A 14,484-nucleotide genomic window follows, 5' to 3' on the forward strand; every position below is an offset into this window, starting at 1 on the left:
CCCTGCACCTCAGCCTCCCTCCTGGCAGGGCACAGGGCAGCTCACACCATAAGCCATGAATACAGAGAACTTTCAGCCCTGACCCCAGAGGCACAAAGCAAAACTGGAAGATGACAGTGGGAAAGCAAAAGAAGGAGCAGGTGAGTGAAGGGCTGGATCTGACCCTCCTGGGGTCTTTGGCTTTGCAAACTCACAGGACCCAGCTCTCAGGTGGTGGCAGTTGCCTCCTGATCAGCTGCTCTGCAACCCACTGCTACTGGGGAACACCTGGGCTGGGCCAGAACACATCAGCTCCAGCTGCACCTCCTTTTAGGCCAAAGCACAGGAACAATCACTGTCCTCAGCAAAGGGAGCTCCTCACACATTGAGACGTGCCTGAGCATCAGCAGAACAGGTACCACGGAGAATACACTGCATCTCTGAACCCATCAGCCTGACCAAAGGCAAAGCCACACAGGACAGACACACCACAAAGTGCCTGAGTTTATTTTAAACACAGACATTTCCCACTGAGATCAGTAAATTAAGGTTAAGAGTCTCTCTCTTGCCATCAGCACAACTCCACCAGTCCCATGGGTCAGGTCTGTCCCTTCCCACCAGTGTCTGGGAGAGCTTCCCCACCTTCTCCCTCTGTGGATTGACCTCCAGAGCCCGTCTCTGCCGAGCTCTCCAGAAGCAGCTCCAAGGCTTCCTCACCAGCCACACGTCTCACCTTCTCTCCTTTGGCTGCCAGGATTTCCTCGATATTCCTTAACAGCAATTTGGAAACAGTGACACCACAGCCAAGGCTGAACCCAGGAGTCGGTGAGAGCTCTGCTCTCAGGATGAACTCTGTGCAGTGAATCACACACGAGCATGTTTGGGAAGCACATGAAACCACCTAAACCTTCTGGGAACTATTTTCATCCATTAAGAGCACAATTTAGCAATTACAGCTGAACAGGAATCTTTAAAGGTAGCTCAGGGAGTCAGAAATCACTGAAATTCAGCAGCACAGAGGGGTCCACGTTTGAAACACATGTCCTGAGGGTAAGCAGCAGAACCCCTGAGGCACAACAGGATGCTCCTGTGTTTATTTGGACCCCTGGGAGCCACAGGCCAGTTGCAGGAGATTATAAAGGTCTGTGCTTTACCAACAACTAGATGAAACTGAAACACACGCAGCAAAAAACCTGCTTTTCTCTATCCCACACTCTAAAAGCAGCAAAGACAAGGCCGTATCAGCTCCGGAGGACGCAGTCACAGCCCTGCAGCCCCTTGCCAGGGACCTACCTCTTTCCTTGCAGGTCTGAAAACCAGCCCAGGTTATCGGCCACGACGTGGTGGCTGCCGCAGCCGGGGCACGTCACGATCACCACGCCGTGATGGTAGGCGGCCTTGGAGATGGTTTTGGCGGATCGCGTCTGGCACACCTACGAAAGCAAACAAAAGGGGCTGTTACAACCACGGGAACAAAAGCTGCTGCGAAATAAAGGCGCCGCTGAGGCGGTTACAAGGTGTCTTTCCCCTGTAAATGCGTTGGGCGGCCTGTGCTGAAGGGCCACGGCGGCCGCTCCCCACACGCCCGCGCACACCTTGCAGGTGTAGACCAGGCGATAGTGCTGCGGGCGCGTGTCGGCGGCGCTGGAGGCGCAGCGGCGGGGCCGGGGCAGGGAGAGCGGGCCGGGCCGGGGCAGAGGCAGGGGCCGCGGGCCGGGCAGGGGCCGGCGGGGCCGCCGCGGCAGGAGCAGAGCCCACAGGGCCGCCCGCGCCGCGCGCTGCATGGCCACGGCGCGCGCGCTGCGGGGGCGGGCGCTGAGGCGGCGGCCGCCATGTTGGGAGCGGGCAGCGGCCATGGCGGGTGAGGGCGCGGCCCGCGGTCTGTAACCAAAAAAAGCCGCTCTCCAAAACCATCTCTATCGTTTAGAAAGCCGACAGTTATTTATTAGAGCGCTGGGTGCATGGAGGCGTCTCTCCTCCTGACATGCAGCCCCTCAAACGACATGAACACTCCTTGTATAAGTATCCGGGTCCCCAAAGGCTGAGCGGCAGGAGGATGAGGCGACACTTGTGCTCCTGTGGAGCCCAGTGACAGGACAAGGGGGGACGGACACCAGCCGAAACACAAAACGTGCCACTGAAACATACAGAGATATATCTCTGCTGTGAGGGAGCCCCGGCCCAGGCTGCCCAGGGAGGGCGTCTGCTGCTCTGACACCACCAACACAAACATTAGCTTCTCCTAAGTGTTCATTTCGATGATCTTAAAACCCAAGCAGGCTCTTGGCAGACAGATACAGCTGGGGACAGCCCAGGCACACGTTTCCCTTGGCCTCAGGAGCCCTCGGTGTCGGTGTTGTCGCTGCCCGTGGTGTTGTCCCAGTCGGCCTCGTGGTGCTGCTCCTTCAGCACCCTCCTCATGGCTCTTTTTCTGAAAGCAGGATGAGATGTTTCACTTTCAGGTGTTTTCTGCAAGCAAGGGGCAGTTGAAGGTGTGTATGGATGCACTTTGTGTTTAATCGAACAAGATGCTCACGCCCTCAAAGCCACAACTGGTAGCAAGGGTTAAAAATAATTGGTCTAAATTGATGAAGGCATTCTCACACTTCTTGAAGTGTGGTCTGTTGTTCATATGCAGTTGAAGAAGACAAGCAACCCTACCCCAAGTCCCTTCTTTAATTAAAACAGTATTGCCAACAGGCAGAACAGTAGTTTACAGTGCCAGCAGGGGCACTTTTATCTGATGCTAGAACTAATGTCCATGTTTGACGAGGTTTTTATTGGTCTCATGCTCCATAAAGGCTGGCATCCATGAACACACCAGGCATTTGGAGAATGGGCCTTCAAACAAGAGCATCTGAAGAGGATGCAGTATGTCAAGGACAGACAGTGACTGTCAGATGGATTTCAATCACATGGGAGAAATCTGTTAAATTTATTAAAGTAGCAGTTCTTTGGAGACCCCCTCCACTCCCTCCTGTGGAACCATCTGCATGGCCCAGAGCAAGTGCCATCATTGCTGCCCTGTGCTAAAACAGGAGCCTCAAGCAGTTCAGCTAGGAGCATGAGCCCCTGAAGAGAAGAACTGTAATGAATGTATGCCCTCTGTGATTCAGGCTTAGGGAGAGGGGATGGACAGAAGAGAGGAAATACATACAAGAAGCTAATCACTTAAGTCCCACAGGTATGGAGAAATGGCTCCTGCTTACTAAAGTCCAGACCTTCGGTAACGCTCGAAGCAGTCCTTCATCCTCCTCCGCTCCTTGTCTGCCAGCTCCTCGTTGGCTAAGCCACATTCCTTGAACTGGAAAAAAACCCCACACAGGCACGAAGTGGATTCCTCTGAGGATCCAATCCAAGGGGTGCAAACCTGCTCTGCAAAGGATGTACTGCATGTGCAGGGTAAAAGGCTGCACACCACCCAGCTTGGTCATTTCTCCTCCCTGACTTGTGTGTGCAAGGAATCATTTCACATTTCAATGAAAGAGGCCAAAAAGAAAGGGAACTTATGCCTTCAGATGGCCAAAACCAGCTGTTCCCTCCCAAAACCTGCACCCAGGGAAGCAGTCCACTGCAGTCCCTGCTCCTGCCAGGGCCTGCAAAATGAAGTACAGGGTGCCTGTTTCTGGGCTGCCCACTATCATGTGAGGGATGGTGAGATACATGTTTCATGTAGCTTTACAGTCTTTATTCCCTCCCACTTGTACATTTGGGATTCTGTTTCCTGTACCAGCAGAAATACTGCACACAATTAACTGAAAACATCCACACCCAGAGATGAAGGCCAGGAAGTAATTAGAAGACATTTCTAGGCACAGATGGAGAAATCACCACCAGAAGTGTCCTGTTGTTCAGAGCTTTCCCTTTTGGGAGGGTCAACTCTCCACCCAAGTGCTCAGATTTTGCAAAAGTGGTGTCTCTGAGAAGCTTACATCCTTCTCAAAGCTGGCAAACCCATCACTGACAAGAACATTAAAGACCACAAACCCCAGCCACGGTAAAGAAGAGCCCACAAAGATTGTCTTACACTGGGTGACTTTGGAGGCAGACAGCTCTCTCGAGTGCTGCTTTCCTGGGTCTGTCCTTCAGGGCAATCTTCTGAGAGCATGGGAAAAAGAAAACACAGCCTGAGTCATGGTTGCCATTGCAAAGGAACTTCTCCCTCTGCCAGCTGGTGAAACAGCAAAGGCTATGATGTAACAGCTGTCCAGCACTACACAGAGCCAAGAACAGAACTGAAACCAACCTCCAGATGTTGAGAATCCAGCCCAGTGATCAACACACGAGTCACTTCTCATTTACTCGAGCCTTCAATCGTGCTTAGGACAATGGATTTCCCTGTCAGGCTCAGACAGGCAGCAGCTCTCCAGCTACTGCTCATGCAGGAGCAAAGGGAACCTTTGCACAGCAGCACCTCTGCTCAGCATCAGTAAAAGCTATCACCAGGTGAAAGGCCACCACAAGAAATCACGTCAATCCCCATTTTAACCATAATTTGTCCCTGCTCCCTTCACAGGTGTTGTGTGCATCAAGGCACTTCCCATCAGACCACAGTTCAGTGAAACTCCCAGGGCAGGGAGCACATACCATGGTCCATGGTTTTGAGCTGAGCAAGATAGAATAATAAAGGGCTTTTTGGATCAGTGTTGGTGAAAAATCTCCCATCTCAATGAAAGAAAAGATCACTTCCAGGAGATCAAAACAGAAAATGTCTTCTGCTCTGCTGCTCCCCTGCCTTTCCCAACATGTTTTGAAAGAGAAATTCGAGTTCTTAGAGGAGCCTATTAATTCCTTTCCACGCTGCTGAATCATTTCCACAGGGGATGCCACACAAGCAGAGCCAGTGACAGAGTTAACTGCCTGCTCCTGCTTTGTGAAAACAGCCTGCAACATAAAAGGGAAGAGGGGAGGGAAAAATCCCTGAAGAAAGCTACATGATCCAGCTGGAGTGGAAAGATGTTTGTTCTGTTCTGAAATGTGTCACAAATGTAAGGGAGAGGCAGGGGGAGGGTACCCAGGAGCTGTTTCTCAAAGGCATCAGGTGATTTTTCCTGGACACACTGAGCAGACAGTTTACCTCAAAAGAAAGAGACTCAAGGTCCTGGGATGGTCTCATGATACCACTTCTCCCAGGTCACTGAGCTACATGAAAGAACCTTTGAGAGACATGGAGTAAAACCACAGCCTGTAGAGCTGTTTCTCTCACATAAAGCCTCACAAGCATTCACTGTTCCAGCATCTGGGCACTTGATGTCCTTTGTACAGGTGGGCAAGGTGGTGGGTATGGCAGACTGCCCTGATTTATGAGCCTCTGTTCAGAGTCATCTCCAGACCCTGCTCGGTGCCAAGCACACACCCCACTGAGCAGCTGCTCTCACAAGTGGGAGTCACCAGCCAAACTCCACTACAAATAAAGCCCATCAATGTATTTTCCTGGGCATCCTCTCCCAAAACACTGGCCCATCCTCTCTCAAATTCTACTCTATGCTTCCCCAAGACAAGCCTTACTTTTAGTCAGTGGTGTGTCTTCATCCAGATGGCCATGAGGAGTAAGCTACGGGACAGAAACAAAGCAAGAACATGAGAATCCCCCCTTATTGTCTCACACAGCAGCCAGCAACAGATGGAGGAATGTAAGAAACAGGACATGTAGAACTGACCTTTCCTTAGTGCATCTCACTGTAACAAAACAGGAGACTGAGTCACAGATCTACTCATGGATCTGCCAGGAACAGATCCAGTTCCTTGGGCCTCATTGATGTTTTTAGCCTCAGAGGTGACAATCCTTTCCATGTTGAAGTTGTGAACTGAGTGAAAACTCTTTACTACAGGTGTCCTCAGGGTAAGACTTATATTTGCCAGACAGTTAGAACTAACAGATTGAACCAGTCTTGCTGACTAACACCATAACTGTGTCCTGCACTTAGAAATCTCAGCACATGGGGAGATTCTGTCACTGCTCTGTTTTGCTGCCTCTGTACTTTGGTATCACTGACATGAGCCTGAGCCATGGATTGAAAGCTACTGTTATACAGAGGACTGAGCACAAGTGAGGAATTTGAAAGCATCCCAGAAGAAAGTAAAAGGTAAACAAAGGACCCTACTCACTTCCTGGGAATCTCTGGAGGAGGCGTCATCCAGGTCAGAGGTCTGAAATAAAATCAGTGTCAATTAATCATTCTTCATGAGTGAGGAAGTTGCAGGAAGGGAATAGACAGGAGACTGTAAAGCTCCAGAAAACAGAGAAGTGTGGACTTCCTCCCTCCTCCCCTCCTGTCTGACCACTCAGAGGAAGTACCCAAGATGCCATCTTAAAAGCCTCTGCATATCTACTTTCATTCCAGAAACTTTAGCACCCTTACACCGTGCTCTTATTTCATCCAAATGGCTCATACACAGTCTCTAAATAGAGTTCACTCTTTGGTGGATGAGGAATCCCCTCATCATCTTTGGACATGCTCCAAATGCAAGCACAGAAGGCCACGGCTGGCATCAGTGCAGCTCATCCACGCCTGGGACCAGCGTCAGGCCTTGCTGTGCCCCCTGACCGAGGGGACGCTGCTTTAGCAGGGGGTTGGGTTGGGTGAGCTCTGCAGGGCCCTTCCAGCCCCCACCATTCCATGATTCTATGATAGGCACAATCAAGTCCTGCATCTCATGGCAGCGGCCACTGCCTGCTGATTGCAGGTGGTCAGGCGCAAAGGCCTCAGGGCAGCCAACTCCAGCCCCACACTCAGCTTCCCAACCCCGCAGCCGTACCGCTGTGGGTAGCTCCAGCTGCAACCTTTTCAGCTTGGCTTCAGTGGCCAGTAACTGACTCTCCTTCTGGAAGAGCTGCAGCTGCATCTCATCACATCTCTCCCCCAGCTCCCGGATCTGTTTGCGGTACGAGTCCCTCTCCACCAGGTCCTTGGAGTACTGCAGGTAGAACTGCTCTCGGGTCAGCAGCGCCTGGCGGGAGGGACAGCACGTCACACAGCAGCACCTGCAGGCTCACAGCCCACTTCAGGCAGCGAGGCAGGGATTAGCAGCAGCTCCAAGAGGAGTTGCTTGATCACCTGGTCTCTTTCTGAAGCCACTTCCTCCATCTGCTGCAAGACGGCTTCAATCCGTTTTTTGTACATCTGGGAGTCCTTTCTCAGAGACGTGCACTGTAGTTCCAGCATCTCTTTTTCTTCTGCATACTGTGGAGACAAGGTCAAAAGCATCCTGTGTCATGGTTTGACATGACAGCCTTTTCTGGTAAGGGGGAAGGGGCTGTAAAGGCTCCTGTAAGAAGTTGCTCACAACTCTCCCCAGCTCTGAGACAGACCCACTGATGGGGCTGAGCCAATGAGACGCCTCCACCATCACTTTTTAAGAAGAAGCCAGAAGAGGAGGTTTCTTCCTCCATTTTCTCCCTATTTCTTCCTTCTTCTATCCCTTCTTCTTCTTCTGGCTGGTGGTGGTGCAAGGAGTAGGAACAGTGAGAGAAACAACCATGTGGACTCCAAGGTCAGTGAGGGAAGAGAGGAGGAGGTGTGCTGGAACAGAGACTCCCCTGCATTCTATGGAGAGACCTGGTGAAGCTGAGATTTATTCTCATTTCTTTAAAGACCCCACATCAGGGGCAGAGACTCATTTTGCTACAGCTGGCCCCAGACCAGGGGCAGCAATTCACTTCGTTAAAGGCCCCGAGCCAGGGACAGTGACTATGGCCAGAGGAGGCCATGTCCCAAGGAAGGGACCCAATATCCACAGCTGTAACTGTGGGGAGGAACCCATGACAAACAACTTATGCCCAAAAGAGGCCTTGTCCCGAGAGAGGAACCCTGCAACTGCAGAAACTGCAACTATGGCAAAGAATCCACACCAGAGATATTCACCAAGGACTGTGTCCCGTGTGAGGGACCCTGCATGGGCAGAAGCCGCAGCTGCTGGGAACAACCCACACCAGAGCAGTTCGTTCAGGACTGTGTCCCGGGGTAGGGACCCCGTGTTGGAGCAGGGGAATGCTGGGAGTCGTCACCTCTGAGACAGGAGCAGCAGAGGCCATCTGTGAGAGACTGAGCACATCCCCCATTCCCTGTCCCCCTGAGCCGTTGATGGGGGGAGGAGGGAGAGATCTGGGGAGCAGTGAGCTGGGCCTGGGAAGAAAGGAGGGCTGGGGGAGGGAGAGCTTAAAGTGCTGGCTGTAATTTTCTCATCATCCTGCTCCCTTTTTGCTTTTATTCTGTTCTGTTTCTTGTAGAATAAACTTTTCTCCTTTCCTCTAATTCAAGCACTGGAGTCTGTTTTGCCCAGAACCATAACTGGCAGCCAGCCCTCCCTGCCCTTGTCTCCATCCACAACAACCTTGGTGATCTTTTTCCTCCCATTTCACTGGGGTCTCTGCCATCCTCATGAGGGTGGGGGTGGATGGGGGCACTGAGTGAGAGACTGTCGTGGTGCTGCTGTGCCAGCTGGGCCAAACCATGACACCCTGTTTGTGGGCAGAGCCTGAGCTGGACTCCCACAACGTCTGCTCTGTGCCACAGATTGCCATGGCCAGTCTTCCACACAGCATAAGGGTTCAGCCAGATCAGCTGGAGCAAGGCCAGCCAGAAGGGTGGTACATGACTAGGAGAGGTGCTAATGTGGATGTATATGTATCTGAGCTGTCAGTGATGATAAAGGGTCCTGTTACCCTCCAAGGCTGAGGCAGGGACTGTGAACACAAGGATGAACAGCTAACGCCACAGCACAGGACGCTAAAACATTCACACGCTAAAACCTTTCACACGTTGAAAATAACAACAAAGGGCACACAAATAGGAGCAGTGAGGATTGCTCCTGAGCAGCTCCTCTGCTCCAGAGGCAAGGCACTGCAGGTGCCTCATCTGCCTGCCTCACCCCCTGGCCCTCAGCAGGAGCCTGCAATGCATCCCCTACTTTGTCCTGAAGCACCTCCGCTCGCCGCAGCTCCTTGCGAAGGCTGTAAATGGTGTCCACCAGCTCCCGCCGTTCCTCCAGCATCTGGCTACAGTCCTTCTCCACGGTCTCACTGGAGAGGCTCTTCTCCAAATTCTGTTCCCTGGCAACCTGCTGGACAAAAAAAGGTGAGACAGAGCAACCATCGAACTCCACATTAACTCTCTTCCCATGGGCCTGTGTGGTTGAGTTGGGAGAGCCAGGCCACAGCTGATCCAATCTTCGGTGCAGCCCCATCGCTGCCCTGGCTGCCACAAACAACCATCAGAGTCCATATCCAGCCACCTCCACCAACCTGGAGGGTGTTTTCCAGCTCCTGATTCTTGGCCAAGAGCAGCTCCTTCTCCTGTTGGATCTCCCACACCACCTCATGGCTTGGGCGCTGCTCTATGGCGTGCTTCAGTTTCAGCGTGTGCTTCCGCTCCAGTTTGCAGTCATCCTCAGCCTTCATGAGGCTGTGCTTCAAGTGATCGATCTACAAGAGGGTTCAGAGCTTGTCAGTAATAAAGGGAAATCTCAGGCCTGCAAAAGCACTTCCCACTCCATTCACCAGATGTACATGGGCTAAGCTTCTCCCTGGCTTTGTCAGGATGCGCCGTGCTCTGGGGACCAGAGTCTTGCCTGTCTGCTGAACACATACAACATGCTGCTCTTGTGAGAGGGACCAGTCTCCTTCAATGAGGGATGGACTGTTAATTCTTCACAGCATCACTTGGGCCTACTAGGCTGAGCTAAGTACCACCAAGACATTGCATGGTCCTGGATCCTGTGTGACCTGATCTGAGTGAATCTGCTTTAGCAGGGGGTTGGACTAGATGCTCTCTAGATGTCCCTTCCAACCCTTGTTGCTCTATGATTCCATGTCAGATGCACAGAAGCTCATGTTGGACTAGTGCAGACCATGCCTGGCAAAGACAAGCCTTCCAGGGATCAGGTGAGAAGCTTTAGGGAAGGGTGACTGACCTCTAGGAGCAGGTCCCGGTTCTTCATGAGGGCAGCACTCTTCTCCTCGCTCTGTTTGGCATAGCTCATTGCCAGGCTGTAGTTCTCATCCTTGCACTTCCTCAGCTCCTTGCTCAGGCTGTCCCTCTCCTCCTTCATCTTGTGTGCCCGCTCCTGGTGCTTGTGCAGCAGGCTGTCCCTCACCCACATCTCTCTGATCGTGTCCTCCTTGGTCTGCAGCCACACCGTGAGCTCCTGGGCCTTGCGCCGCTCCTCCTGCACGGTGCTCTGCAGCTTCATGATCTCGTTCATCAGGAGCTGGCTCAGCCCTGACTCCCCAGCTGTGTCTGTGGGGTGGGCATGTGTCAGCCATATCTGTCCCCTGGACATACACAGAGCACGGGTTCCCTCCCACCCGTCACTCAGGACCATTACATGCCAGGCAGGAGCAGGCCAGCCCTGCAGACAACATGTGATCAAATGATCCCCCCTGCTCTGGACCTTTCTGCACCACAGTGTCACTGTCAGAAAAGGCAGAAGGAAGAACTGATGCTGTGATGCCAGGCAGCAGGGCCATCCTTGCCCTTCACCCTTCCAAAGCACCCAGGGAAGTCGCCAGGGAACGCTCACCAGAGACAGGGAGAGATAAAGGCAGAGGTGGATCCCCCCTTAACTTGAACAGCAACACCAAACAAAGAGCTGTTTTTTCAGAACACAAACATTACCTATAATCATAGAGAAAACCCTGCTGGGCTCCTTGCCAGTTACTTTCTTATACAGTTGTGGATAATAAAGCTCAAGGCTCTCCAGAAATGCCTCAAAGCCCTTGCGTCCCGTTCGCTGGAGAATGTCCAGAAGAACACCTGAAAGAGCAGCAACAGGACATTCCACTCATTTATTTATCACCTATTTCTGACATAACAAAACATTGCTCCACTTTCTCCACATGCAGATTGAAGCCCCTGAGATGCAGCCCCACAGCCAATCCTGAGCCACTGCCCAGTAACTTTACAGAAGCATTTTAACTGTGAAGGCACGGTTAAAATTTAACCCCTGTAGCTAGCTCCTGCTGCAGTAGGTACAAAAAGCAGATCCCAGGAGAGCACTTGCTGTTATCCTGGTAATTACAGCAAAGGTAAGTTAAAACACAGCACCATGGCAGCTTCTGCAGCTTGAGGCTCTGCTTCCAAATATCAGAGGCAAATATGGGAGCCAAGGTCCATTTGTGTAAGAACATGAGGCATAACTAGCGAGGCAGCAGGGACCAGCCTGAGAGCCTGGACTAAAAGGACTCTGAACTCAGTTCCTTACTTTGTCTAGAAATACTCTGTACCAAATTAAGCCCATGGGGCCTCTTTCCTGTGTCCCCCACTTTCTCAATCTGGAAAACAGGGAAAATAAGGTTATTCCAGTGACCCTCAGTAATTTATCAGTGAGAGCTAATCCAATCCAGGATGTGTTACTAATAGTATAATGAATTCTGTCATTCTCTCTGGCTGGAACAAGACCAAGGCTGTTTAGAACCATCACAAAGAATTTACTCAATGTGCTGTCAGCATTCCCTCCAGATGGGGCTGAGGGACAAGACATGCTGAGTTAATCCTCCTGCAAAACTGTTACACAAGAACAGCCCCGTGGGTCAAACCCAGGCAACTCTGATCTAGAGATGCAGAACACCAAGAGGCTGAACACTGTGCACTCTCTGTGCTTGGGAATGCATTAAGGGAGAAGGGGAAAGGAGCTGCAGCAGCAGTGCCTGCAGTGGTTGTGCCTAAACACGGGCAGGTGGTAACCTGCAAGTGATGTTCCTTCGCCCCTAGTCCATCATCCCCTTGCTCCAGTTTGGCAGACAAAGCACAGGGGGCTCCAGGGGGCTGCCTGTCACCCACCTGCCTTCCTCTTGCGCATCACCAGGCTGGGGTCGTTGAGGACTTGCTCCTCATCATCGTGGCTGATGACTCTGCACTGGCGAAGGTACGGCGTGAGCCGCGCCGGGTCGATCACCGCGATCAGCTTCACGCGGAAGCTCTCCAGGTGGCTCCAACACGCCTCGTCGCTGTCTTCTTCCAGCATGGTGAGTGAGAGGTGTCAGGGAGCAGGGCTGTCCTGTCTGGCAAGAGCAAAGCCAGAAAACAAGCAGGCTCTGAGCCCCCAGGGGTTGTGGGAGCGGTGGAACCGAGTATGTGAACAGGCTGGGGAAAGGGGCTTTGAGATACAGGAACACATCTGTGTGTTCTGCAACTCAGCACTGGCAAAACACCCTCAGGACATGGCAACACACCACACCATGCCTGAAAGGACAGCGTGGCACCCAAATGGAGATGTCAGTAGCTGTGAGGCTGCTGCCAGTGCTGCTGCCACACATGTGAAGGAGCACTGATGTGAGAGAACAGAAGTCACCAAAGCCTGATCACCTCCCAGACCTCACTGCCAGAGGAAAGTTAACAACTTGGCAATAGGTCCACTGGTGACAGACAAGTCATTGAGAGCCCCATGAACAGAGGAAAACCCACTAACTGTAGATTACCAACAACACACCCCACTGACCTTCATTGTTTTCCTGCTCCAGCATAAAGACTCCAAACATTTTCAGCAGCACACACTTGTCACACAATCCATTGCCACTTCATTTTAATGAGCTGGACTAACATGGAACTAATCCTTACTTATCATGGAGAAAACACTCTGCTCTGCCTGACATCAAACCAGCCCCAGCAGATTACAAAATTACACTCCCCTGTTAATGACCACCACATCCTAACCTCTGAGCTATAAAACAAACAACTCCTCCCCCTTAATGTAAACCATGCTGCATGACATGGACCAACCTGTGCAGTCAAAAGCCTCCTTTGTTTCCTCTCCTGGTCTAGCAACACTCATCTGTGTCCTGCCTCTGAGAAAACTTGTCTTGGATGCAGCATCCCTTTATATATTTTCTAGAGCAAAGACTGTTCCAGGAACAAAACTGGTTAGAGAAGAGAGAAAAGGGGAAATTACTCAGCTTTGCTCTGTGATGGGAAAGGGAAGGAAAAAAAAAAGAGGCAGATTCTTGAAAAAGAGGAAGTCAAAATGGGTGACAGGGGAGGAGAAAAACCTCATGGTCCTGGGAGTCAGCAGCACAACATACACAGGGACTGCAGACTCATTCTGCCTTTGTTTTCCAACCTGTACCACTGAAGTACCAGCTAGAGTCCAGAAAGTTTCTTTGTGTAGTGGTGAGAAAGCCAGAGTGAAGGCCACAGGCAGAGGTGTGATTTGAAGGGACAAAACAAGCCACAGAGTTAGAAGAAAGAGGCCCTTCAAACAGCCTTTCAGCTGTTAACATCACATCTTTACACAGGAGAGCAGGTGGCAGCAAGAACTCTCTGTTGGTTTAGAGCTCAGCTGAAAAGGATGGTTTCTGTAATGATGCCTCTAATTTTGGATGTCCTTCAGCTTCAGGCTTAATTATGACAACTCAGTATTTTGAGGGAAAGGGAGTCAAGTCTTGGCAAAAGCAAAGAACATAACCCACGATTCCCAAATTACAGGCTGTGGCTCCAACAGCAATTAAAGGAGCAGCATTGTGATGAAGTTAAGCATCAACATCATATCTCTGACTTGCCTCCCCGCCTTCCCACAGCCCCACAACTGTAGCTGCAACAAGAACTCACTCACAGTCTGTGTTAAAAAAAGTCTCAGGCACATGCCCGCCCCGATACCATGGCAGCATGACACATCTTCCCATTAGCTTCCCACTCCACTCTTTGTTCTGCTTTCTAAGTTTCTGGAGAGTTTCTCCATGTTAGCATTGGGAGTGGGGCAGAGATGCTCAGAGATTCTTTATCTTCTTTTCAGGCATTAAATTAGCTGTACACTAAAGAAAAGATGCAGTACCTCTCTTGGCCTTGCTGAAGGCAATCAGAGTGGCTGCTAATTGACCAGTTTAGTTCTGCAGTAACAGATCAGTTTAATCCTGAAAAAGAACAAGACCAGCTCCTGGCTGTGGTTCTACAGTTTTGTTCACAAGCTGTAAGATTACCAGGGCACCTCTCAAGTGGCATTTGCAAAGGACAACAACCATTTAGAGCACAGATCACATGTAGTGTCAGTGCCTCATGGTGAACAGCTCCCAGAACTCTCTGGCAGTTCAGGTTCCTTGGGAAAACGTTCCTATGCTGGCTTATGGAAAAGAGAGCACAGTGCAAGAGAAAAAACACTGCAAAATCATCCCTTTTGCTCCACAGTCTGAACACCCAAATGGCAGCACTGTTGGTACTCAGTGTCCCCAGGTCAGCCAGAAGAGTTGTCCCTCACAGTGCTCTGAACTCCCCACTGCCCTCTCAGCAGCTTGGCCAGTGCAGTGGAAGGAAGCTCTCTGCAGCATTTCCCCACCAGATTTGACCAGCTTTGACTCAGGTAGCCTTGCACCTCTCCCAAGACAGACATTGCAGGTTTATGAATGAAGAAACAAGGGAGGTTTCAGTGTTTTGCTTATGGGGCAGGCTGGGGAACACTCAAGATAAGAATCCAAGGCTAATTCAATGGTGCAGCTTTAGCCACATGCATATTCATTTTCCACACTCCCCCTGGGTTTTGATGCAGCTTGCAAACTTCATTTTTCTCATTAGCAAT

General features: G+C 51.2%; 2 protein-coding genes across 8 annotated transcripts; both read right to left on the reverse strand.

The window, feature by feature from the left end:
- Positions 1-461: 461 nt before the first annotated feature.
- On the reverse strand, positions 462-1,764 carry DNLZ (DNL-type zinc finger). Its single transcript, XM_010205335.2, has 3 exons — positions 1,575-1,764; positions 1,273-1,412; positions 462-749 (listed from the first exon to the last, which is right to left on the reverse strand). The coding sequence occupies exons 1-3, from the start codon at positions 1,761-1,763 to the stop codon at positions 578-580; spliced, it is 501 nt and encodes a 166-aa protein (XP_010203637.2). The 5' UTR covers position 1,764; the 3' UTR covers positions 462-577.
- A 132-nt stretch (positions 1,765-1,896) lies between these two features.
- On the reverse strand, positions 1,897-14,479 carry CARD9 (caspase recruitment domain family member 9). Of its 7 annotated transcripts, none has more exons than XM_062011264.1 (13): positions 12,699-14,479; positions 11,760-11,980; positions 10,596-10,733; positions 9,892-10,217; positions 9,224-9,403; positions 8,890-9,039; positions 7,038-7,163; positions 6,739-6,930; positions 6,088-6,129; positions 5,488-5,533; positions 4,007-4,077; positions 3,201-3,283; positions 1,897-2,410 (listed from the first exon to the last, which is right to left on the reverse strand). In XM_062011264.1, exons 2-13 carry the CDS (start codon positions 11,941-11,943, stop codon positions 2,314-2,316), a joined length of 1,635 nt encoding a protein of 544 aa, XP_061867248.1. In that variant the 5' UTR covers positions 11,944-11,980; positions 12,699-14,479; the 3' UTR covers positions 1,897-2,313. The 7 variants fall into 7 exon arrangements, 6 of the variants coding, with proteins under 6 accessions (XP_061867248.1, XP_061867250.1, XP_061867249.1 ...); XM_062011266.1 differs by having other exon boundaries at positions 8,905-9,042; XM_062011265.1 differs by having other exon boundaries at positions 4,007-4,074; positions 8,890-9,042.
- Positions 14,480-14,484: the final 5 nt, after the last annotated feature.

This window comes from Colius striatus, chromosome 19, assembly GCF_028858725.1.
Source record: "Colius striatus isolate bColStr4 chromosome 19, bColStr4.1.hap1, whole genome shotgun sequence".
Taxonomy (NCBI): Eukaryota; Metazoa; Chordata; class Aves; order Coliiformes; family Coliidae; genus Colius; species Colius striatus.